This window comes from Salmo salar, chromosome ssa03 (assembly GCF_905237065.1).
Source record: "Salmo salar chromosome ssa03, Ssal_v3.1, whole genome shotgun sequence".
Taxonomy (NCBI): Eukaryota; Metazoa; Chordata; class Actinopteri; order Salmoniformes; family Salmonidae; genus Salmo; species Salmo salar.
In genome coordinates, this window is record NC_059444.1 from 74,574,786 (window position 1) to 74,598,376 (window position 23,591).

The 23,591-nt window shown below is 46.2% G+C and overlaps 1 protein-coding gene across 3 annotated transcripts in view; it reads right to left on the reverse strand.

Moving 5' to 3' along the window:
* Positions 1–23,591, reverse strand: part of adgrl1a (adhesion G protein-coupled receptor L1a) — a 162,782-nt gene that overhangs the window by 85,313 nt on the left and 53,878 nt on the right. For all 3 annotated transcript variants that reach the window (XM_045715416.1, XM_045715417.1, XM_045715415.1), the window contains one exon: positions 12,302–12,451. In XM_045715416.1, the coding sequence (XP_045571372.1) occupies positions 12,302–12,425 (124 nt within the window). In that variant the 5' untranslated portion in view covers positions 12,426–12,451. The remainder of the gene's footprint in view (positions 1–12,301; positions 12,452–23,591) is intronic.

The following is a 23,591-nucleotide window of genomic DNA, read 5'->3' on the forward strand; positions in this document are numbered from 1 at the left end:
GAGCATGCCTGGCACAAGGGAACCAATGAAATAGCCCCAAAAGTGCAAATCCCGCCGATCTGGCACTCCAGGCAGGTTCAATCAAACAAATACTATTTGAGCTTGGTTAGTCTGGTTAGGGGTACATTTAAAATGTAGGAATTGTACATGTTTGGGGTAAATGTTAGAGTTAGGGATTAACATTAGGATGCGTAGTGGAGTGTGGAGCGCTGTAGAGGAGCAGAGCTTGTTGATCCTGCAGGTCTCTAATGAGTAGTGATTAGACTGGTACTGATGTCTACTCTAACAGTCAGCACAGGAAGGAGCCAACATCAGGATACCCCTCTCTTCCCTCTACCTCTCTCTTCCTCTACCTCTCTCTTCCTCTACCTCTCTCTTTCCTCTACCTCTCTCTTCCCTCTACATCTCTTCCCTCTACCTCTCTCTTCCTCTACCTCTCTCTTCCCTCTACCTCTCTCTTCCCTCTACCTCTCTCTTCCCTCTACCTCTCTCTTCCCTCTACATCTCTCTTCCCTCTAGCTCTCTCTCCCCTCTATATTTCTCTTCCTCTACCTCTCTCTAAACTCTACCTCTCTCTCCCCTCTACATCTCTTCCTCTACCGCTCTCTAAACTCTACCTCTCTCTCCCCTCTACCTCTAACTCTCGCTTCCCTCTACCTCTCTCTTCCTCTTCCTCTACCTCTCTCTTTCCTCTACATCTCTCTTCCCTCTACATCTCTCTTCCCTCTACCTCTCTCTTCCTCTACCTCTCTCTTCCTCTACCTCTCTTTCCTCTACCTCTCTCTTCCCTCTACATCTCTCTCCCCTCTACCTCTCTCTTCCTCTACCTCTCGCTTCCCTCTACCTCTCTCTTCCTCTACCTCTCTCTTCCTCTACCTCTCTCTTTCCTCTACCTCTCTCTTCCCTCTACATCTCTCTCCCCTCTACCTCTCTCTTTCCTCTACATCTCTCTTCCCTCTACATCTCTCTTCCCTCTACCTCTCTCTTCCTCTACCTCTCTCTTCCTCTACCTCTCTTTCCTCTACCTCTCTCTTCCCTCTACATCTCTCTCCCCTCTACCTCTCTCTTCCACTACCTCTCGCTTCCCTCTACCTCTCTCTTCCTCTACCTCTCTCTTCCTCTACCTCTCTCTTTCCTCTACCTCTCTCTTCCCTCTACATCTCTCTCCCCTCTACCTCTCTCTTCCTCTACCTCTCGCTTCCCTCTACCTCTCTCTTCCTCTACCTCTCTCTTCCTCTACCTCTCTCTTCCCTCTACCTCTCTCTCCCCTCTACCTCTCTCTTCCTCTAGCTCTCTTTCCTCTACCTCTCTCTTCCCTCTACATCGCTTCCCTCTACCTCTCTCTTCCTCTAGCTCTCTTTCCTCTACCTCTCTCTTCCCTCTACATCGCTTCCCTCTACCTCTCTCTTCTCTCTACCTCTCTCTTCCCTCTACATCTCTCTCCCCTCTACCTCTCTCTTCCTCTACCTCTCTTTCCTCTACCTCTCTCTCCCCTCTACCTCTCTCTAACCTCTACCTCTCTCTCCCCTCTATCTCTCTCTTCCCTCTACCTCTCTCTTTCCTCTACCTCTCTCTTCCCTCTACATCTCTTCCCTCTACCTCTCTCTTCCTCTACCTCTCTCTTCCCTCTACCTCTCTCTTCCCTCTACCTCTCTCTTCCCTCTACCTCTCTCTTCCCTCTACATCTCTCTTCCCTCTACCTCTCTCTCCCCTCTATATTTCTCTTCCTCTACCTCTCTCTAAACTCTACCTCTCTCTCCCCTCTACATCTCTTCCTCTACCGCTCTCTAAACTCTACCTCTCTCTCCCCTCTACCTCTACCTCTCGCTTCCCTCTACCTCTCTCTTCCTCTTCCTCTACCTCTCTCTTTCCTCTACATCTCTCTTCCCTCTACATCTCTCTTCCCTCTACCTCTCTCTTCCTCTACCTCTCTCTTTCTCTACCTCTCTCTTTCCTCTACCTCTCTCTTCCCTCTACATCTCTCTCCCCTCTACCTCTCTCTTTCTCTACCTCTCGCTTCCCTCTACCTCTCTCTTCCTCTACCTCTCTCTTCCTCTACCTCTCTCTTCCCTCTACCTCTCTCTCCCCTCTACCTCTCTCTTCCTCTAGCTCTCTTTCCTCTACCTCTCTCTTCCCTCTACATCGCTTCCCTCTACCTCTCTCTTCCTCTAGCTCTCTTTCCTCTACCTCTCTCTTCCCTCTACATCGCTTCCCTGTACCTCTCTCTTCTCTCTACCTCTCTCTTCCCTCTACATCTCTCTCCCCTCTACCTCTCTCTTCCTCTACCTCTCTTTCCTCTACCTCTCTCTCCCCTCTACCTCTCTCTTCCCTCTACCTCTCTCTAACCTCTACCTCTCTCTCCCCTCTATCTCTCTCTTCCCTCTACCTCTCTCTTCCCTCTACATCTCTTCCCTCTACCTCTCTCTTCCCTCTACCTCTCTCTTCCCTCTACCTCTCTCTTCCCTCTACCTCTCTCTTCCCTCTACATCTCTCTTCCCTCTACCTCTCTCTCCCCTCTATATTTCTCTTCCTCTACCTCTCTCTAAACTCTACCTCTCTCTCCCCTCTACATCTCTTCCTCTACCGCTCTCTAAACTCTACCTCTCTCTCCCCTCTACCTCTACCTCTCGCTTCCCTCTACCTCTCTCTTCCTCTTCCTCTACCTCTCTCTTTCCTCTACATCTCTCTTCCCTCTACATCTCTCTTCCCTCTACCTCTCTCTTCCCTCTACCTCTCTCTTCCTCTACATCTCTCTTCCTCTACCTCTCTCTTCTCTCTACCTCTCTCTTCTCTCTACCTCTCTCTTCCCTCTATCTCTCTCTAACCTCTACCTATCTCTTCTCTCTACCTCTCTCTTCTCTCTACCTCTCTCTTCCCTCTACCTCTCTATTCCCTCTACCTCTCTCTAACCTCTACCTCTCTCTTCTCTCTACCTCTCTCTTCCCTCTACCTCTCTCTTCCCTCTATCTCTCTCTTCCCTCTATCTCTCTCTAACCTCTACCTCTCGCTTCCCTCTACCTCTCTCTTCCTCTACCTCTCTCTTCCCTCTACCTCTCTCTTTCCTCTACCTCTCTCTTCCCTCTACCTCTCTCTTCCCTCTACCTCTCTCTTCCCTCTACCTCTCTCTAACCTCTACCTCTCTCTTCCCTCTATCTCTCTCTAACCTCTACCTCTCTCTTCTCTCTACCTCTCTCTTCCCTCTACCTCTCTCTTCCCTCTACCTCTCTCTTCCTCTACATCTCTCTTCCTCTACCTCTCTCTTCTCTCTACCTCTCTCTTCTCTCTACCTCTCTCTTCCCTCTATCTCTCTCTAACCTCTACCTATCTCTTCTCTCTACCTCTCTCTTCTCTCTACCTCTCTCTTCCCTCTACCTCTCTATTCCCTCTACCTCTCTCTAACCTCTACCTCTCTCTTCTCTCTACCTCTCTCTTCCCTCTACCTCTCTCTACCTCTCTTCCCTCTATCTCTCTCTTCCCTCTATCTCTCTCTAACCTCTACCTCTCGCTTCCCTCTACCTCTCTCTTCCTCTACCTCTCTCTTCCCTCTACCTCTCTCTTTCCTCTACCTCTCTCTTTCCTCTACCTCTCTCTTTCCTCTACCTCTCTCTTCCCTCTACCTCTCTCTTTCCTCTACCTCTCTCTTCCCTCTACCTCTCTCTTCCCTCTACCTCTCTCTTCCCCATCATTATTTACCTCTCTCTCCCTTTGCCTCTATTTCCCTTTCCTTTTCCCCCTCCCCCCTCTCACTCTTTCATCCTCCTCTCTCCCTCTCACACTACAGTAAACAGCACTCTGAAAGTTAACCTCTGGGTGTGTATGTTTGTGTGTGTGTGTGTGTGTGTGTGTGTGTGTGTGTGTGTGTGTGTGTGTGTGTGTGTGTGTGTGTGTGTGTGTGTGTGTGTGTGTGTGTGTGTGTGTGTGTGTGGTTGTGTTTGTGTTTCTGTATCACAGCCAGGAGAGTTGATCGATGGAACCATCAGAAACGGTTTTCTTAATTTGGTCCAATCAAACGTTGTGCCTGTGCTCAGGGCAGAACATAGATAACACTCAATTGATTATTAATGCATTATTAATACTTCTCTAGTGCCAGGTCACACAGACAGCTGGAGGCTCTGATGCACACACAGATGTGGGCGGCACACACACACAGTCTGCAGACAAACACGAGCAAGCGAGCAACACACACATACAGTCTGCAGACAAACACGAGCAAGCGAGCAACACATACATACAGGCACGCACACAGTTGATAAATAAGCTGGTGTCCAATGCAACACTGAGTACATCACATAAATACAATGCAGCAAAACCTGGCAAATTAAAGAAAGACAGAGAGAGAGAGAGAGAGAGAGAGAGACAGACAGAGAGAGGGATAGAGAGAGAACACATCAGCAAGCAAACACCCACTCACATTAAAATCACACCTGCACAATCAACCTCTAGCAAGAACACACATCTCTCTCTCTCTCTCTCTCTCTCTCTCTCTCTCTCTCTCTCTCTCTCTCTCTCTCTCTCTCTCTCTCACTCTCTCTCAATTCAATTCATTTTCAATTCAAGGGGCTTTATTGGCATGGGAAACATATGTTAACATTGCCAAAGCAAGTGAAGTAGATAATATATAAAAGTGAAATAAACAATAAAAATGAACAGTAAGCATCACACTCACAGAAGTTCCAAAAGAATAAAGACATTACAAATGTCATATTATGTATATACAGTTGAAGTTGGAAGTTTACAAACACTTAGGTTGGAGTCATTAAAACTCGTTTTTCAACCACTCAACAAATTTCTTGTTAACAAACTATAGCTTTGGCAAGTCGGTTAGGACATCTACTTTGTGCATGACGCAAGTCATTTTTCAACAATTGTTTACAGACAGATTATTTCACTTAGTATTCACTGTATCACAATTCCAGTGGGTTAGAAGTTTACATACACTAAGTTGACTGTGCCTTTAAACAGCTTGGAAAATTCCAGAAAATGATGTCATGGTTTAGAAGCTTCTGATAGGCTAATTGATATCATTTAAGTCAATTGGAGGTGTACCTGTGGATGTATTTCAAGGCCTACCTTCAAACTCAGTGCCTCTTTGCTTGACATCATGGAAAAATGCCTGAAGGTACCACGTTCATCTGTACAAACAATAGTACGCAAGTATAAACACCATGGAACCACGCAGCCGTCATACCGCTCAGGAAGGTGACGTGTTCTGTCTCCTAGAGATGAACGTACTTTGGTGCGAAAAGTGCAAATCAATGCCAGAACAACAGCAAAGGACCTATCTATATCCACAGTAAAACGAGTCCTATATCGACATAACCTGTCAGCGTGTGTAAAAGAGGCAAAGTCAGGTGCAGGAGAGTAGCGTGATGTAAACAGGCACACTTTATTAAAGTTCCAAAACGAGAGCACAACATCGATCAAATGCGCTCAAAAACATGGAACGTAAAAAAGTAAAGTGCGTAAAAAGACACCACAGCAACATGAAATAATTACACACAAAACATGATGGGAAAAAGAGGGTTTAAATACAAGTAGCTTAATTGGGGAAATGAAAACCAGGTGTGTATGGAAACAAGACAAGACAAATGGATATATGAAAAATGGAGCGGCGATGGCTAGAAAGCCGGTGACGTCGATCGCCGAACGTCGCCTGAACAAGGAGAGCAGCCAACTTCGGCGGATGTCGTGACAGTAACCCCCCCCTTGACGCGCGGCTCCAGCGGCACGCCGACATCGGCTTCGAGGACGACCAGGACGAGGCGCAGGGCGATCCGGCCGATGACGGTGAAACTCCCACAGCAGTTCAGGATCCAAAACATCTGTAACCGGAACCCAGAACATCTCCTCTGGCCCGTACCCCTCCCACTCCACAAGGTACTGAAGGCCCCCCACCCGACGCCTTGAATCCAGGATGGAACGAACGATGTACGCCGGGGCCCCCTCGATGTCCAAAGGGGGCGGAGGGACCTCCCGCACCTCAAACTCCTGGAGCGGACCAGCCACCACCGGCCTGAGGAGAGACACATGGAACGAGGGGTTAATACGATAATCAGAGGGAAGCTGTAATCTATAACATACCTCGTTCACCTTCCTCAGGACTTTAAATGGTCCCATAAACCGCGGACCCAGCTTCCGGCAGGGCAGGTGGAGGCCTTCAGTACTCCACGAGGTACTGAAGGCCCCCCACCCGACGCCTCGAATCCAGGATGGAACGAACGATGTATGCCGGGGCCCCCTTGATGTCCTTTACCGTGGTGGGAGTTGGCCAATTATGCACGGCTGCAATGTGGTCACTCTCCATCTCCACCCCTGATGTGGAAATGCGATACCCTAGGAAGGAGACGGCCTGCTGAAAGAACAGGCATTTCTCAGCCTTGCCGTACAGGTCATGCCCCAACAGTCGTCCAAGTACCTGGCGCACCAAGGACACATGCTCGGCGCGTGTAGCGGAGTAAATCAGAATGTCATCGATATACACCACTACACCCTGCCCGTGCAGTTCCCTGAAAATCTCGTCTACAAAGGATTGGAAAACTGATGGAGCATTCATCAACCCGTACGGCATGACGAGGTACTCATAATGCCCTGTGGTGGTACTGAACGCTGTCTTCCACTCGTCTCCCTCCCGGATACGCACCAGGTTTTACGGACTCCTGAGATCTAGTTTCGTGAAGAAGCGCGCACCATGCATTGACTCAATCGCCGTGGCGATAAGAGGTAGCTGGTAACTGTACTTCACCGTGATTTGATTGAGACCTCTATAGTCAATACACGGGCGTAAACACCCATCCTTCTTCTTCACAAAAAAGAAACTTGAGGAGGCGGGTGAAGTAGAGGGCCGAATGTACCCCTGACGTAGGGATTCAGAGACATATGTATCCATAGCCACCGTCTCCACTTGCGACAGGGGATACACGTGACTCCTGGGAAGCGCAGCGTCTGCCAGGAGATTTATCGCACAATCCCCCCGTCGATGAGGTGGTAATTTAGTCGCCTTCATTTTACAGAAGGCGAGAGCCAAATCGGCGTATTCTGGGGGGGATGTGCACGGTGGAGACCTGGTCTGGACTTTCCACCGTGGTAGCACCAATGGAAACCCCTACACACCTCCCTGAGTAGCGACCACCCCGTGAGAGCCCTCTGTTCCCAGGAAATAGTGGGGTTATGCAGAGCCAACCAAGGAAGGCCTAGTATCACAGGGAACGCAAGAGAGACAATCAGAAAGAGAATGATTCTCTCCTCATGATTCCCCTGCATAACCATGGCCAAGGAGATGGTGGCCTCCTTGATTAGCCCGGACCCTAATGGTCGACTGTCTAGAGCGTGTACCGGGAAGTGTCTAACTATAGGAAAAATAGGGACCCCTAACCTAATGGCTAATGCTCTGTCGATAAAATTCCCAGCTGAGCCTGAATCGACGAGTGCCAATGCTGGGAATGTGGGGAAAACTCAGGGAAACAAACAGGCACAAACAGTTGATCAACAGAGGACTCTGGATGAGTGTGGTACAAACTCACCTGGGGTGACGCCAGAGTGTCCTGCCTGTTGCCTCGACTCCCAGAGGAACCAACACGGCACCGACCAGCAGTGTGTCCTCTGCGGCCACAGATGGCGCACGTGATGGCTCCTCCTCCAGTCTCCCTATGAGCAGCCCATCCTAACACCATGGGCACCGGAGCAGGGGTGCTGGACGATGGAACCGACAGAGCCCCCTCGAACGTCCGCGGGTTACCAGCAGGTTATCCAACCGGATGGACAAATCCACCAGTTGGTCGAAGGAAATGGTGGCATCCCTGCAGGCCAGCTCACGTCGGACGTCCTCTCGTAGGCTGCATCGATAGTGGTCAATGAGGGCCCTGTCAATCCAGCCTGCTCCGGCGGCCAAGGTCCGGAATTCCAGGGCGAAGTCCTGGGTGCTCCTCGTCCCCTGTCTCAAATGGAAGAGCCTCTCCCCCGCCGCTCTGCCCTGAGGTGGATGGTCGAAGACAGCCCTGAAGCGACGGGTGAACTCCTAGATGTGGTCTGGCGCAGTGTCTCTTTCTCTCCACACGGCGTTTGCCCACTCCAGCGCTCTTCTTGTGAGACAGGAGACGAGGGCGGCCACTCTCTCCCCTCCTGAGGGAGCTGGGTGCACAGTGGCCTGGTAGAGGTCCAGCTGTAACAAGAATCTCTGGCACTGTGCTGCCATTCCATCATACTCCCTGGGAAGGGAGAGACGCATCCCACTGGAACTCTCTCCAAATGGAACGGATGAAGACAACCCCGGTTGTGCTGGTCGAGGCACTGGAGAGACTTCCTGTCTCTCCCAGCGGTCCATGGTCTGGACAACGCGATCCATCATGGCACCAAGATGTTGTAACATGGCCGAATGTTCCTGGACGCGCTCCTCGACTCCTCTAACCGGGGTACCTGCTACTGCTGACTCCATTGAGGGTGTGTAATTCTGTCAGCGTGTGTAAAAGAGGCGAAGTCAGGCGCAGGAGAGTAGCGTGATGTAAAAAGGCGCACTTTATTGAAGTTCCAAAACGAGAGCACAACATAGATAAAATGCGCTCAAAAACACGGAACATAACAAAAGTAAAGCACATAAAAAGACACCACAGCAACATGAAACAATTACACACAAAACATGATGGAAAACAGAGGGTTAAATACAAGTAGCTTAATTGGGGAAATGAAAACCAGGTGTGTATGGAAACAAGACAAGACAAATGGATATATGAAAAATGGAGCGGCGATGGCTAGAAAGCCGATGACGTCGATCGCTGAACGCCGCCCGAACAAGGAGAGAAGCCGACTTCGGCGGAAGTCGTGACATAACCTGAAAGGCCGCTCAGCAAGGAAGAAGCCACTGCTCCAAAACCAACATAAGAAGCCAGACTACGGTTTGCAACTGCACATGGGGACAAAGATCATACTTTTTGGAGAAATGTCCTCTGGTCTGATGAAACAAAAATATAACTGTTTAGTCAGAATGTCCACGTTATGTTGGAGGAAAAAGAGGGATGCTTGCAAGACGAAGAACACCATCCCAACCGTGAAGCACAGGGGTGGCAGCATCATGTTGTGGGGCTGCTTTGCTGCAGGAGGGACTGGTGCACTTCACAAAATAGATGGCTTCATGAGGAAAGGGAATTATGTGGATATATTGAAGCAACATCTCAAGACATCAGTCAGGAAGTTAAAGCTTGGTCGCAAATGGGTCTTCCAAATGGACAATGAACCCAAGCATACTCCAAAGTTGTGGCAAAATGGCTTAAGGACAACAAAGTCAAGGTATTGGAGTGGCCATCACAAAGCCCTGACCTCAATCCCATAGAAGACTTGCGGGCAGAACTGAAAAAGCGTGTGTGAGCAAGGAGGCCTACAAACCTGACTCAGTTACACCAGCTCTGTCAGGAGAAATGGGCCAAAATTATTGTGGGAAGCTTGTGGAAGGCTACCAGAAATGTTTGACCCAAGTTAAACAATTTCAAGGCAATGCTACCAAATACTAATTGAGTGTATATAAACTTCTGACCCACTGGGAATGTGATGAAATAAATAAAAGCTGAAATAAATCATTCTCTCTACTATTATTCTGACATTTCACATTCTTAAAATAAAGTGGTGATCCTAACTGACCTGAGACAGGGAATTTGTACTAGGATTAAATGTCAGGAATTGTGAAAAAATTGAGTTTAAATGCATTTGGCTAAGGTGTATGTAAACTTCTGACTTCAACTGTATACAGTGTTGGAACGATGTACAAATGGTTAAAGTACAAAAGGGAAAATAAATAAGCATAAATATGGGTTGTATTTACAATGGTATTTGTTCTTCACTGGTTGACCTTTTCTTGTGGCAACAGGTCACAAATCTTGCTGCTGTGATGGCACACTGTGGTATTTCACCCAGTAGATATGGGAGTTTATCAAAATTGGGTTTGTTTTCTAATTCTTTGTGGATCTGTATAATCTGAGGGAAATATGTGTCTCTAATATGGTCATACATTGGGCAGGAGGTTAGGAAGTGCAGCTCAGTTTCCACCTCATTTTGTGGGCAGTGTGCACATAGCCTGTCTTCTCTTGAGAGCCAGGTCTGCCTACGGCGGCCTTTCTCAATAGCAAGGCTATGCTCACTGAGTCTGTACATAGTCAAAGCTTTCCTTAAGTTTGGGTCAGTCACAGTGGTCAGGTATTCTGCCACTGTGTACTCTCTGTTTAGGGCCAAATAGCATTCTAATTTGCTCTGTTTTTTGTTAATTCTTTCCAATGTGTCAAGTAATTATCTTTTTGTTTTCTCATGATTTGGTTGGGTCTAATTGTGTTGCTGTCCTGGGGCTCTGTGGGGTGTGTTTGAGTCTGTGAACAGAGCCCCAGGTTCATCTCTCTGTAGGTGATGGCTTTGTCTTCAGGCTAGGGTCCTTCTTTCAGAATTTCCGCCTGACTGACGTGCCCAAAGTAAACTGCCTGTAACTCAGGCCCAGAAGCCAGGATATGTATATAATTGGTAACATTGGATAGAAAAGACTTTGAAGTTTGTAGAAATTTTAAAATAATGTATGAGACTATAACACAATTGATATGGTAGGAGAAAATCCAAAGAAAAACCAACCAGAATTACTAATTTTTTTTTAGATCCCAGGCTCTTATAATGGAAAGCTATGGGTCCTATGCAATTCCAGCTCCCAGATTGCAATTCCTATGGCTTCCACTAGATATCAATAGTCTTTGTTCAAGGTTTCAGGCTTGTTTCTTCCAAAACGAGGAAGAATTTTGAGTTTTGGTACTGAGAGTCACAGTTTTAAATCAGTCTGTGGGCATGCAATGAAGAGGACACGCACTTGCCAATTTTACTTTTCTATTGAACATACTTCTTTCCGTATTAAATATTACAGTTTATTTACATTTTAGGGTAGCTGAGGATTAAATAGAAATGTAGTTTGACTTGTTTTAACAAAGTTTAGCGGTAGCTTTTTGGATTCCTTTGTCTACATGTTGAATGAGTGGATTACCGAAATCGATGGCGCCAACTAAACAGACTTTTTGGGATATAAAGAAAGATTTTATCTAACAAAATGACCATGCATGTTGTAGCTGGGACCCTTTGGATTGCAAACAGAGGAAGATTTTCCTTCCTTTTAGGTGGTTGTAGAATTTAATGGCTCTTTTCTGGATTTCTCTCTCTTTTTCTCTATCTCTTCATCCCTCCTTCTCTTCCCTACTCTTCTCTGATTCTTACAGTGCCTAAAATTAACCTTTTATTTTTTCTCTCTTTTTCTTTCTTCCTCCACCATATTCCTCCCTCCCTCCCTCCCTCCCTCCCTCCCTCCCTCCCTCCCTCCCTCCCTCCCTACCTCCCTCCCTCCCTCCCTCTCTGCTCTCAGTGTCCTAACTGAGAGCACACAGCAGATGGTGTGCTGCTGTCCGTGTGGAAGGGTACTAACAGGACACCCCACAACACCTCCCCTTCCTTTTAGCTGTACCTCCCCCCTGCCTCCCCCATCTTCCCCGCCACACACACGCCCTGCAGCACCACTGTCGCCCAACCAGGTCACCTGCTGCTAGGGTTAAACCAGCTGGCACCCACCCACACACACATGCAGGCGGTGTGGGGACACACACACACACGCTCTCATGGCACATTGTGAGAGGTTCCACATATGGCACCATTACATGCAGGGATCCCCCTCACACACCATGACCAACCATCATGGACATTCATCTGGCCTTCATGGCCATGTACACCCGGCACAGCCAGAACAGGACTGGCCACCCCTCAGAGCCTGGTTCCTCTTCCTAGGTTCCTTCCTTTCTAGTGAGTTTTTCCTATCCATCCTGCTTCTACATCTGCATTGCTTGCTGTTTGGGGTTTTAGGGTGGGTTTCTGTATAGCACTTTGTGACATCTGCTGATGTAAAAATGGCTTTATAAAATAAAGTTTATTGATTTATTGACTGATCACACACTGAGACAACAACTACCTGCATGGAAACACACACATGACACTCCCACCTACAAGCTGCTTCATAAAACCCCCTTCATCCATGACGTCTGGCTTATTCAGCAAGCCAGTACCTTTTAACCTTCCTTCACATAGAGTCACCATGTTATTCATATTCAATTATTATGAGAAGTAACAATCTGTCCACACACACACACACACACACACACACACACACACACACACACACACACACACACACACACACACACACACACACACACACACACACACACACACACACACACACACACACAACATGTAAACCCATTGGCACATTGACAGGATTGGGATAATGCAGTGCAGTACCAACCTTGAGCAGAGGGGGCGATGAGCAGGGAGGTGACAGCACAGGTACACAGCAGCCAGAGTGACAGCGCCATGCTGGAGGGCGGGGTTAGGGGGAATCTGGGTGTGGTCAGCAGGCACAGGGTCATGGAGAGAGCTCCTCCCACTAACACCTCTATATGAGGTGATCCGACAGAGGAAGAGGAGGAGAGAGAGACAGAGACAGAGACAGAGAGAGAGAGAGAGAGAAACAGACACAGAGAGAGACAGAGAGGAAGGTTAGTCAGACGAACAACTACCACGTTCTAATTTGTGATTTCCTTTGAGTCACAGTTTCATGCAACCTGCTGAAAGAGAAGTACTCTAGTTAGGGAGTAATTTCATTTACACAGTAAGGTAGATGCTTCTAGTTTTCCTCATCAGAAATGTGTGTGTAGCAGTAGGGTGAAAACAAGGGAAACATTGCTATGGTGGGTTCAGTTGAATTCCAGCCGCTGTAGTTTCCTATCAGAGTTAGTTGTAATCACACTGCAGAGATCTGTGTTGCAAGAACCAAAGGAGAGGAGGGGAGGAGGGGAGGGGAGGGGAGGGGAAAGAAGAGGGAAGGGGAAAGGAGATGAGAGGAGAGGAGAGGAAAGAAGAGGGAAGGGGAAAGGAGATGAGAGGAGAGGAGAGGAAAGGAGAGGAAAGAAGAGGGAAGGGGAGAGGAGAGGATGGGAGGGGAGGGGAAAGAAGAGGGAAGGAGAGGAGAGGATGGGGGAAAGAAGAGGGAAGGGGAGAGGAGGGGAGAGGAGATGAAAGAAGAGAAAAGGGGAGAGGAGAAGAGGGGAGAGGGAAGGGGAGTGGAGGGGAGGGGAGGCTCTCACTGTGGTGACCAGGTAGAATGATTGTGCTACAGGGATCTGAAGGGTAGCCATTTTGTGCACACTGGCACGACAACAGCTGTTCTGCTCCCCCCAACCAGAGCCAGCTTATCACTCCACAGTGTCGGGAGCTTTGATTGGATGAGACACGATATGTATGCGTGTGACTCTTAAGGGTGCCATGTAAATAGTGTGTGTGTGTGTGTGTGTGTGTGTGTGTGTGTGTGTGTGTGTGTGTGTGTGTGTGTGTGTGTGTGTGATGGTGTGGACAGCGGTGACTCAGTCAGTAGTGCCGTAGGGCTCACACATCTTATTTGCCTAATGAAATAAATCACAATCTGGAACTTTCTCTCTCATTTGTTGGTAGACTCTGCTACCTCCAGGGCTGAGAGGGAAGGGATGGAGACATACTGTATTATTAGAGCTAATACCACTCCTGCTGAGCCCGCTGATGGAACAGACAGATTGTGCTGTGTGTGTTTGTGTGTTTATGTGTGTGTGTGAGTGTGTGTGTGTACAGGCAACTGAGAGGATTTACTTTGATCCCTGTAACCCTCTACTCCTCGATTGATCTTCCCAGAAGTGAAATATAGATTGCAGAAAAAGACAACAGCCTCAGTACACACACATCTACAGGAATACACACAGACGTGTACACACACACAGTGCCCTGTGCTGCTCTCATGACTGCATGCTCTCTCCTGTGTGGACAGTCAAGATTGGCAGGTCAAGAGTGACTGGCTGACTGCCCCCCCTCCGACATCATCAGTGATTCGCTCTCCCTCCATCCCTCCAGCCCATCCCCTCCCTCTGACCTTCTCTGATATTTACCCTCCTCTCCAGTGGCACAGCCGACCCAACACATCCACCAACCTGTGTGTGTGTGTGTGTGTGTGTGTGTGTGTGTGTGTGTGTGTGTGTGTGTGTGTGTGTGTGTGTGTGGTGCATGTGTCTGTTCGTGACCCACTGTACGTGGGAGAGAGAACGAAAGAGAGAAAAGAACACTGAGCACAGAGCATGACAGAGGCTGTCCTCTAAAACCAACCCCCCTACCCATCTACCCACACACATCAACCCCCCCCCCACCCCCCCACGGATGCACACACATTCTTCACAGAACAGCTGAGAGAACACACAGAGAAAGCAGAAAACAAACAACATAGAACTGTTCCTGGGCCTTGAGTCGGCCCCTCCCTCCCCCCTCCCTCCCTCCCTCCCTCCCTCCCTCCCTCCCTCCCTCCCTCCCTCCCTCCCTCCCTCCCTCCCTCCCTCCCCCTCCCTCCCCCTCCCTCCCTCCCTCCCTCCCTCCCTCCCTCCCTCCCTCCCTCCCTCCCTCCCTCCCCTCCCTCCCTCCCTCCCTCCCTCCCTCCCCCTCCCTCCCTCCCTCCCTCCATATTAATAATGGTCCAAAAACTGGTCCCCTCCTGTGTGGAGGCCTTCTTTTCTATTTCCTGCTGCCTTTTGTATTGGTAATAAAAAAAATCTGTCTTTCAACCAATCTCTTTTGATCCTGACTCCCACTGCACTCTCCACAATAGCTCTCCTGTGGTCCCTGCCCATAAGGTGAGAGAGATGGAGGGAAATGGAAAGAGAGAGATATAGATAGAGACAAGAGAGATGGAGGAAGAGAGAGACAGAGAGAGAGAGGAAAATGTGGGAAAGATTAGAGAAAGGAGGAGAGAAGAAGAGGATGAAGTGAGATAAGAAAAACGCCATGGTGATGAGAGGAACAGAGAGTTCTAGAAAAAGAAAGAATAAGAAAAGAGGGGGATGAAAGGAGGTGGGAGGGGAGGTAAGTAGAGGGTGGGTGATGACGATGGGGGAATCTGTGGGGTGAGAGAGAGAGAGAGAGAGAGAGAGAGAGAGAGAGAGAGAGATAGAGAGAGAGTGGGTTTTGGGGGTGGTCTTGGCAGTCTTCCTCTCCCCACTCTAAGGATGTAGACACCTGGGGCCACAGACTGACCTTTTGTTCCGTTCATATCCACTATTGTCATCACTGTTACACTTCCACTGTAGACGAAGGGTGTAATATCTCTGAGTACACTGGAGACACTGGGAGAATGGTGCTCTGATTTAACTGGTCTGGGGGAGGGATGGAAGGGGGAAGGACAGAGAGGAAGGGGAGGGAAGCAGGAAGGAGAGAAGGGAGGGAGGAGGGAGGGACAGATAGAGACAGATGGACAGACCACTAAGAAGAGGAGCTGTGAGTCTGTGACTGTTTTGAACAAAGCCTCTCTCACTCTCTCATCTTGTATCTAATACAACCTCTCTGTCTGTCTCTCTCTCTCTCTCTCATCTTGTATCTAATACAACCTCTCTGTCTCTCTCTCTCTCTCTCTCATCTTGTATCTAATACAACCCCTCTGTCTCTCATCTTGTATCTAATACAACCTGTCTGTCTCTCTCTCATCTTGTATCTAATACAACCCCTCTGTCTCTCTCTCTCTCTCTCTCTCTCTCTCTCTCTCTCTCTCTTCATCTTGTATCTAATACAACCTCTCTGTCTCTCTCTGTCTCTCTCTCTCTCATCTTGTATCTAATACAACCTCTCTGTCTCTCTCTCGCTCTCTGTCTCTCTCTCATCTTGTATCTAATACAACCTCTCTCTCTCTCTCTCTCTCTCTCTCTCTCTCTCTCTCTCATCTTATATATAATACAACCCCCCCTCTCTCTCTCATCTTGTATCTAATACAACCTCTCTCTCTCTCTCTCTCTCATCTTGTATCTAATACAACCTCTCTCTCTCTCTCTCTCTCTCTCTCTCTCTCTCTCTCTCTCAGTTCAATTCAATTCAAGGGGCTTTATTGGCATGGGAAACAATGTTAACATTGCCAAAGCAAGTGAAGTAGATAATATACAAAAGTGAAATAAACAATAAAAATGGACAGTAAACATTACACTCACAGAACTTCCAAAAGAATAAAGACATTACAAATGTCATATTATGTACAGTATATACACAGTGTTGTAACCATGTAGAAATGGTTAAAGTACAAAAGGGAAAATAAATAAGCATAAATATGGGTTGTATTTACAATGGTGTTTGACCTTTTCTTGTGGCAACTGGTCACAAATCTTGCTGCTGTGATGGCACACTGTGGGATTTCACCCAGTAGATATTGGAGTTTATCAAAATTGGGTTTGTTTTCGAATTCTTTGTGGATTTGTGTAATCTGAGGGAAATATGTGTCTCTAATATGGTCATACATTGGGCAGGAGGTTAGGAAGTGCAGCCCAGTTTCCACCTCATTTTGTGGGCAGTGTGCACATAGATTCTCAGAGAAGACTCAAGAGAATATAGGCTATCTTCTCTTTTCTGGATTTTGATAATTAGCGAGTATCATTCTCATTCTGCTCTGCATGCATTATTTGGTGTTCTACATCATACACAGAGGATATTTTTGCAGAATTCTGCATGCAGAATCTCATTTTGGTGTTTGTCCCATTTTGTGAATTCTTGGTTGGTGAGCGGACCCCAGACCTCACAACCATAAAGTGCAATGGGTTCTATAACTGATACAAGTATTTTTTAGACAGATCCTAATTGGTATGTGAAATTTTATGTTCCTTTTGATGGCATAGAATGCCCTTCTTGCCTTGTCTCTCAGATCTCTCTCTCTCTCATCTTGTATCTAATACAACCCCTCTGTCTCTCTCTCATCTTGTATCTAATACAACCCCTCTGTCTCTCTCTCATCTTGTATCTAATACAACCTGTCTGTCTCTCTCTCATCTTGTATCTAATACAACCCCTCTGTCTCTCTCTCATCTTGTATCTAATACAACCCCTCTGTCTCTCATCTTGTATCTAATACAACCCCTCTGTCTCTCATCTTGTATCTAATACAACCCCTCTGTCTCTCATCTTGTATCTAATACAACCCCCCCTCTCTCTCTCTCTCTCTCTCTCTCTCTCTCTCTCTCATCTTGTATCTAATACAACCCCTCTGTCTCTCTCTCATCTTGTATCTAATACAACCCCTCTGTCTCTCATATTGTATCTAATAGAACCCCTCTGTCTCTCATCTTGTATCTAATAGAACCCCTCTGTCTCTCATCTTGTATCTAATACAACCCCTCTCTCTCTCTCTCTCTCTCTCTCTCTCTCTCATCTTGTATCTAATACAACCCCTCTGTCTCTCATCTTGTATCTAATACAACCCCTCTGTCTCTCATCTTGTATCTAATACAACCCCTCTCTCTCTCTCTCTCTCTCTCTCTCTCTCTCTCTCTCTCTCATCTTGTATCTAATACAACCCCTCTCTCTCTCTCTCTCTCTCTCTCTCATCTTGTATCTAATACAACCCCTCTGTCTCTCTCTCATCTTGTATCTAATACAACCCCTCTCTCTCTCTCTCTCTCTCTCTCTCTCTCTCTCATCTTGTATCTAATACAACCCCTCTGTCTCTCTCTCATCTTGTATCTAATACAACCCCTCTGTCTCTCATCTTGTATCTAATACAACCCCTCTGTCTCTCATCTTGTATCTAATACAACCCCTCTGTCTCTCATCTTGTATCTAATAGAACCCCTCTGTCTCTCATCTTGTATCTAATAGAACCTTTCTCTCTCTCTTTCTCTGTGATTCATTTTCTGGTTGCCTTGATCTAAGGCAAATAACCTCATTATCCACTTGTATTGGATCAATACTATAATCACGGAGATCATTATTAGCTATTTGCTTTAGCGGCAGTTAGACAGAATGATCTAAAACGAGAGTCATACGTCTTCCTTCCAGATGCTACATGGTTAGTTAGTGTAACAGGACTGACAGCGGCTGATCATGGCTGGATTGTCAAATCAAAGATTTATTTATATAACACATTTCAGACATGAATGCAACGCAATAAGCTTCACAGGAAAAAACATTAAAAAATAAATTTAAAAAACAAATATTTACTATTTAGAAACATCAGAGGATAAAAAGCGAAATAATAACAGTAAAAACGGAAAGACCAAAAAACACCCTGAGGTAAAACAAAGCTGAAAAGGTGTGTTTTAAGATCTCTTTTAAACACGTCCACAGTTTCGACCCCTCAGGTTCTCTGGCAGGCTATTCCAGGCTGTGGGCATAGTAACTAAAAGCTGCCTCTCCATGCCTCTGGTCCTAGGCTTTGGGATAGTTGAAATGCCAGAGGACCTGAGGGACCTACTGGGTACATAACTAAAAATCACGTCTGACATGTATTGGGGTGCACAATCGTGGATTGATTTAAAAGACAATAGAATAATCTTAAAATGAAAACTAACAGGCAGCTAGTGCAGAGACTTTAAAACCGCTGTAATGTCTGCTGTCTGTCTGGTCTTGGTCAGTATTTACTGTCATCAATGACTTTTTTGTGTAGATCAGACAGGAGAACATTACAGTAGTCAAGCCTGCTTGTAATAAAAGCATTGATGAGTCTCTGTATCAGCCTGAAAGAGAAACGGACGCACCTTGGCAATGCTTCTCAGGTGGTAAAAAGATATTTTGGTCACATTCCTAATGTGTGATTCGATTGTCATGATGGACCCATGTTTTTCCCTGTCAACATAGCAAGGCCTCCAGAACTTCAGACAAGAAAGAAATGGATGGATGTGAATGGACAATTACTTAATAAATGACTAAATAAGTGATTACAATTGGCAAGTACACAGTAGTACACAGTAGTACTCAGTAGGCCTACTGTATCGTATACAGTTCTCTTGCCACTACAGTACTGTAACTATAGCCTCCATAGACACTACTATACACTCACGCCAATAAACTCACAATCGCCCACGGAGGAAAAAGCAAAATCAATGTCAAGATCAACATGATGAGTGTGAGGTCAAGACATGACCGTGTGGTCAGGTCAATGTGTGGCATGGTCGTGCTGACTGAGTGGTGTCTGGTCAGTTTGTGGTCGGAGGCCTATAGATCCACACAGGTGATTTGACTAATGCTACTGCATCTTCAGAAGTTCATTTACACCTGAACGCCTGCCAAATAAACGGCCCTGGCAACCCTCAGTAACTTCATTAGCATTTCAATAGCTTTCAATATGAGCTATGTAACATAAACAACTCAGGAAATGTTGCAAGATGGCGAACACAGAAAGAGACAAGTACACTCCAATGCTCATGGGAAAAAAGGCACTGATGGTCTCTTTAGCTTGACAGTCATGAGTTATGATAGCTAGTTACCTCACGGATAGAAAAGTCATGGTATTTTAAGATGAAGCTCAGTCATTCCGTGAGCGATTAGGATTGATGGTTAGACCTCAAATGTTTCAGGGAAAGACTGAGGTCTAAGAGAGGGTAAGTATGAAAAAATGTCTTCTATCGAGCCAATTCAACTCAAACATGGATTGTGAGTTGGTACTGTAATTAAATGGGAGTAACAAAGGGAATGGAATGACTGGTACAGTAATTACAGTAGAATCCAGGTCATCAGAGGTTATACGGTCTAGTACTTAACGGAACGTCTTATATGCTGAGAATCTATCACAAAACAGAGACGTTTCTAAACCGATATGAGAAGATACGAGAAGCGATTACTTCCATAAATTGCATGATCAGTTTGGCTAGCCAACACTGTCATGATGACACTGCTTACAGTAACAGCGTGATCAGGGATTTATTGGAGCAGCAGTTTTTGAGCCTCATCCCATGTATACACACTTCGTATTCTCTGTAATGGTTTTACTTGCTCTGGTGACACTGTAGTGACAGACAGAGAATCTTTGTATCGCAGTGTGTTAGATCTGGGCTGAGACCAAACCAAACAGCCAGTAAGACGGTGGTATTAAATGGTGGCCAGTAGAGCTACTGTACAGATACATTTTACATTTAGTCACTGAGCATCTGCCTCTTAAGGTTTGGTCTCAGCCCAGATCTAACGCACTGGAATACAAAGATCCACTGTCTGTCACTACACTGTCACCAGAGCCAGTTCTATCACATATACTAGACCAGTGTTTCCCAACCCTGGTCCTTCAGTACCCCCAACAGTACCCCCAACAGTACACCGAACAGTACCCCAATAGTACCCCCAAAAGTATACCCAATAGTTCCCAGAACAGTATACCCAATAGTATACCCAATAGTACCCCCAACAGTATAGCCAATAGAATACCCAATAGTACCCCCAATAGTATACTCAATAGTACTCCCAACAGAACCCCAATAGTACCCCCAACAGTACCCCCAACAGTATACCCAATAGTACCCCCAATAGTTTACCCAATAGTATACCCAATAGTACCCCCAACAGTATACCCCATAGAATACCCAACAGTACCCCCAACAGTACACCAAATATTACCCCCAACAGTACACTGAATAGTACCCCCAACAGTATACCCAATAGAATACCCAATAGTAACCCCAACAGTATACCCAATAGTATACCCAATAGTACCCCCAATAGTTTACCCAATAGTATACCCAACAGTACCCCCAACAGTACACCGAATATTACCCCCAACAGTACACCCAATAGAATACCCAATAGTACCCCCAACGGTATACCCAATAGTATACTCAATAGTATCCCCAATGGTATACCCAATAGTATATCCAATATTACACCCAACGGTATACCCAATAGTATACTCAATAGTATCCCCAATGGTATACCCAATAGTATATCCAATATTACACCCAACAGTATACCAAACAGTATACCCAATAGTATAACCAACACTACCACCAACAGTATAGCCAATAGTATACCCAATAGTACCCCCAACAGTACCCCCAATAGTAACCCCAACAGTATAACAGATAGTATACCAAATAGTACCCCAACAGTATACCCAATAGTACCCCAATAGTACACCCAACAGTATACCCAATAGTTCTCCCAACAGTATACACAATTGTATACCCAATAGAACCCCCAACAGTATACCCAATAGTATACCCAATAGTACCCCCAACAGTATACCCAACAGTATACCCAATAGTAACCCCAACTGTATACCCAATAGTATACCCAAAGGTACCCCCAATAGTTTACCCAATAGTATACCCAATAGTACCCCCAACAGTATACCCAATAGTACCCCCAACAGTATAGCCTATAGTATACCCAATAGTACCCCCAACAGTACACCGAACAGTAACCACAATAGTACCCCCAATAGTACCCCCAATAGTATACCCAATAGTACCCCCAACAGTATACCCAACAGTATACCCAATAGTAACCCCAACTGTATACCCAATAGTATACCCAAAGGTACCCCCAATAGTTTACCCAATAGTATACCCAATAGTACCCCCAACAGTATACCCAATAGTACCCCCAACAGTATAGCCTATAGTATACCCAATAGTACCCCCAACAGTACACCGAACAGTAACCACAATAGTACCCCCAATAGTACCCCCAATAGTATACCCAATAGTACCCCCAACAGTACACCGAACAGTACCCCAATAGTACCCCAACAGTACCCCAATAGTACCCCAACAGTACACCGAACAGTACCCCCAATAGTACCCCCAACAGAACCCCCAATAGTACCCCCAACAGTACCCCCAACAGTATACCCAATAGTACCCCCAATAGTTCACCCAATAGTATACCCAATAGTACCCCCAACAGTATACCCAATAGTATACCCAACAGTACCCCCAACAGTACACCGATAGTACCCCCAACAGTATACCCAATAGAATACCCAATAGTACCCCCAACGGTATACCCAATAGTATACCCAATAGTATCCCCAATAGTACCCCCAATAGTCCCCAATAGTATACCCAATAGTACCCCCAACAGTACACCGAACAGTACCCCAATAGTACCCCAACAGTACCCCAATAGTACCCCAACAGTACACCGAACAGTACCCCCAATAGTACCCCCAACAGAACCCCCAATAGTACCCCCAACAGTACCCCCAACAGTATACCCAATAGTACCCCCAATAGTTCACCCAATAGTATACCCAATAGTACCCCCAACAGTATACCCAATAGTATACCCAACAGTACCCCCAACAGTACACCGATAGTACCCCCAACAGTATACCCAATAGAATACCCAATAGTACCCCCAACGGTATACCCAATAGTATACCCAATAGTATCCCCAATGGTATACCCAATAGTATATCCAATAGTACACCCAGCAGTATACCCAATAGTATAACCAATACTACCACCAAAAGTATAGCCAATAGTATACCCAATAGTACCCCCAATAGTAACCCCAACAGTATACCAGATAGTACCCCAACAGTATACCCAATAGTACCCCCAACAGTGTACCCAATAGTACTCCCAACAGTATACCCAATTGTATACCCAATAGAACCCCCAACAGTATACCCAATAGTATACCCAATAGTACCCCAAACAGTACACCCAATAGTATACCCAATAGTACCCCAAATAGTTTACCCAATAGTATACCCAATAGTATCCCCAACAGTATTCCCAATAGAAAACCCAATAGTAACCCCAACTGTATACCCAATAGTATACCCAAAAGTACCCCCAATAGTTTACCCAATACTATACCCAATAGTACCCCCAACAGTATACCCAATAGTATACCCAATAGTACCCCCAACAGTATAGTCAATAGTACACCCAATAGTACCCCCAACAGTACACCGAACACTAACCACAATAGTACCCCCAATAGTATCCCCAACAGTATTCCCAATAGAATACCCAATAGTAACCCCACCTGTATACCCAATAGTATACCCAAAAGTACACCCAATAGTTTACCCAATAGTATACCCAATAGTACCCCCAACAGTATACCCAATAGTATACCCAATAGTACCCCCAACAGTATAGTCAATAGTACACCCAATAGTACCCCCAACAGTACACCGAACAGTAACCACAATAGTACCCCCAATAGTACCCCCAATAGTATACCCAATAGTACCCCCAACAATACACCGAACAGTACGCCCAATAGTACCCCAACAGTACACCGAACAGTATACCCAATAGTACCCCCAATAGTTTACCCAATAGTATACCCAATAGTACCCCAAACAGTATACCCAATACAATATCCAACAGTACCCCCAACAGTACACCGAATATTACCCCCAACAGTATACCCAATAGTACCCCCAATACTTTACCCAATAGTATACCCAATAGTATCCCCAACAGTATTCCCAATAGCATACCCAATAGTACGCACAACAGTATACCCAATAGTACCCCCAACAGTACACTGAATAGTACCCCCAACAGTACACCGAATAGTACTCCCAACAGTATACCCAATAGTACCCCAACAGTTTACCCAATAGTATACCCAATAGTGCCCCCAACAGTATCCCAATAGTATACCCAACATTATACCCAATAGTATATCCAACAGTACCCCCAATAGTACCCCAACAATATACCCAATAGTACCCCCAACAGTATACCCAATAGTACCCCAACAGTATACCCAATAGTATACCCAATAGTACCCCCAACAGTATACCCAATAGTACCCCCAAT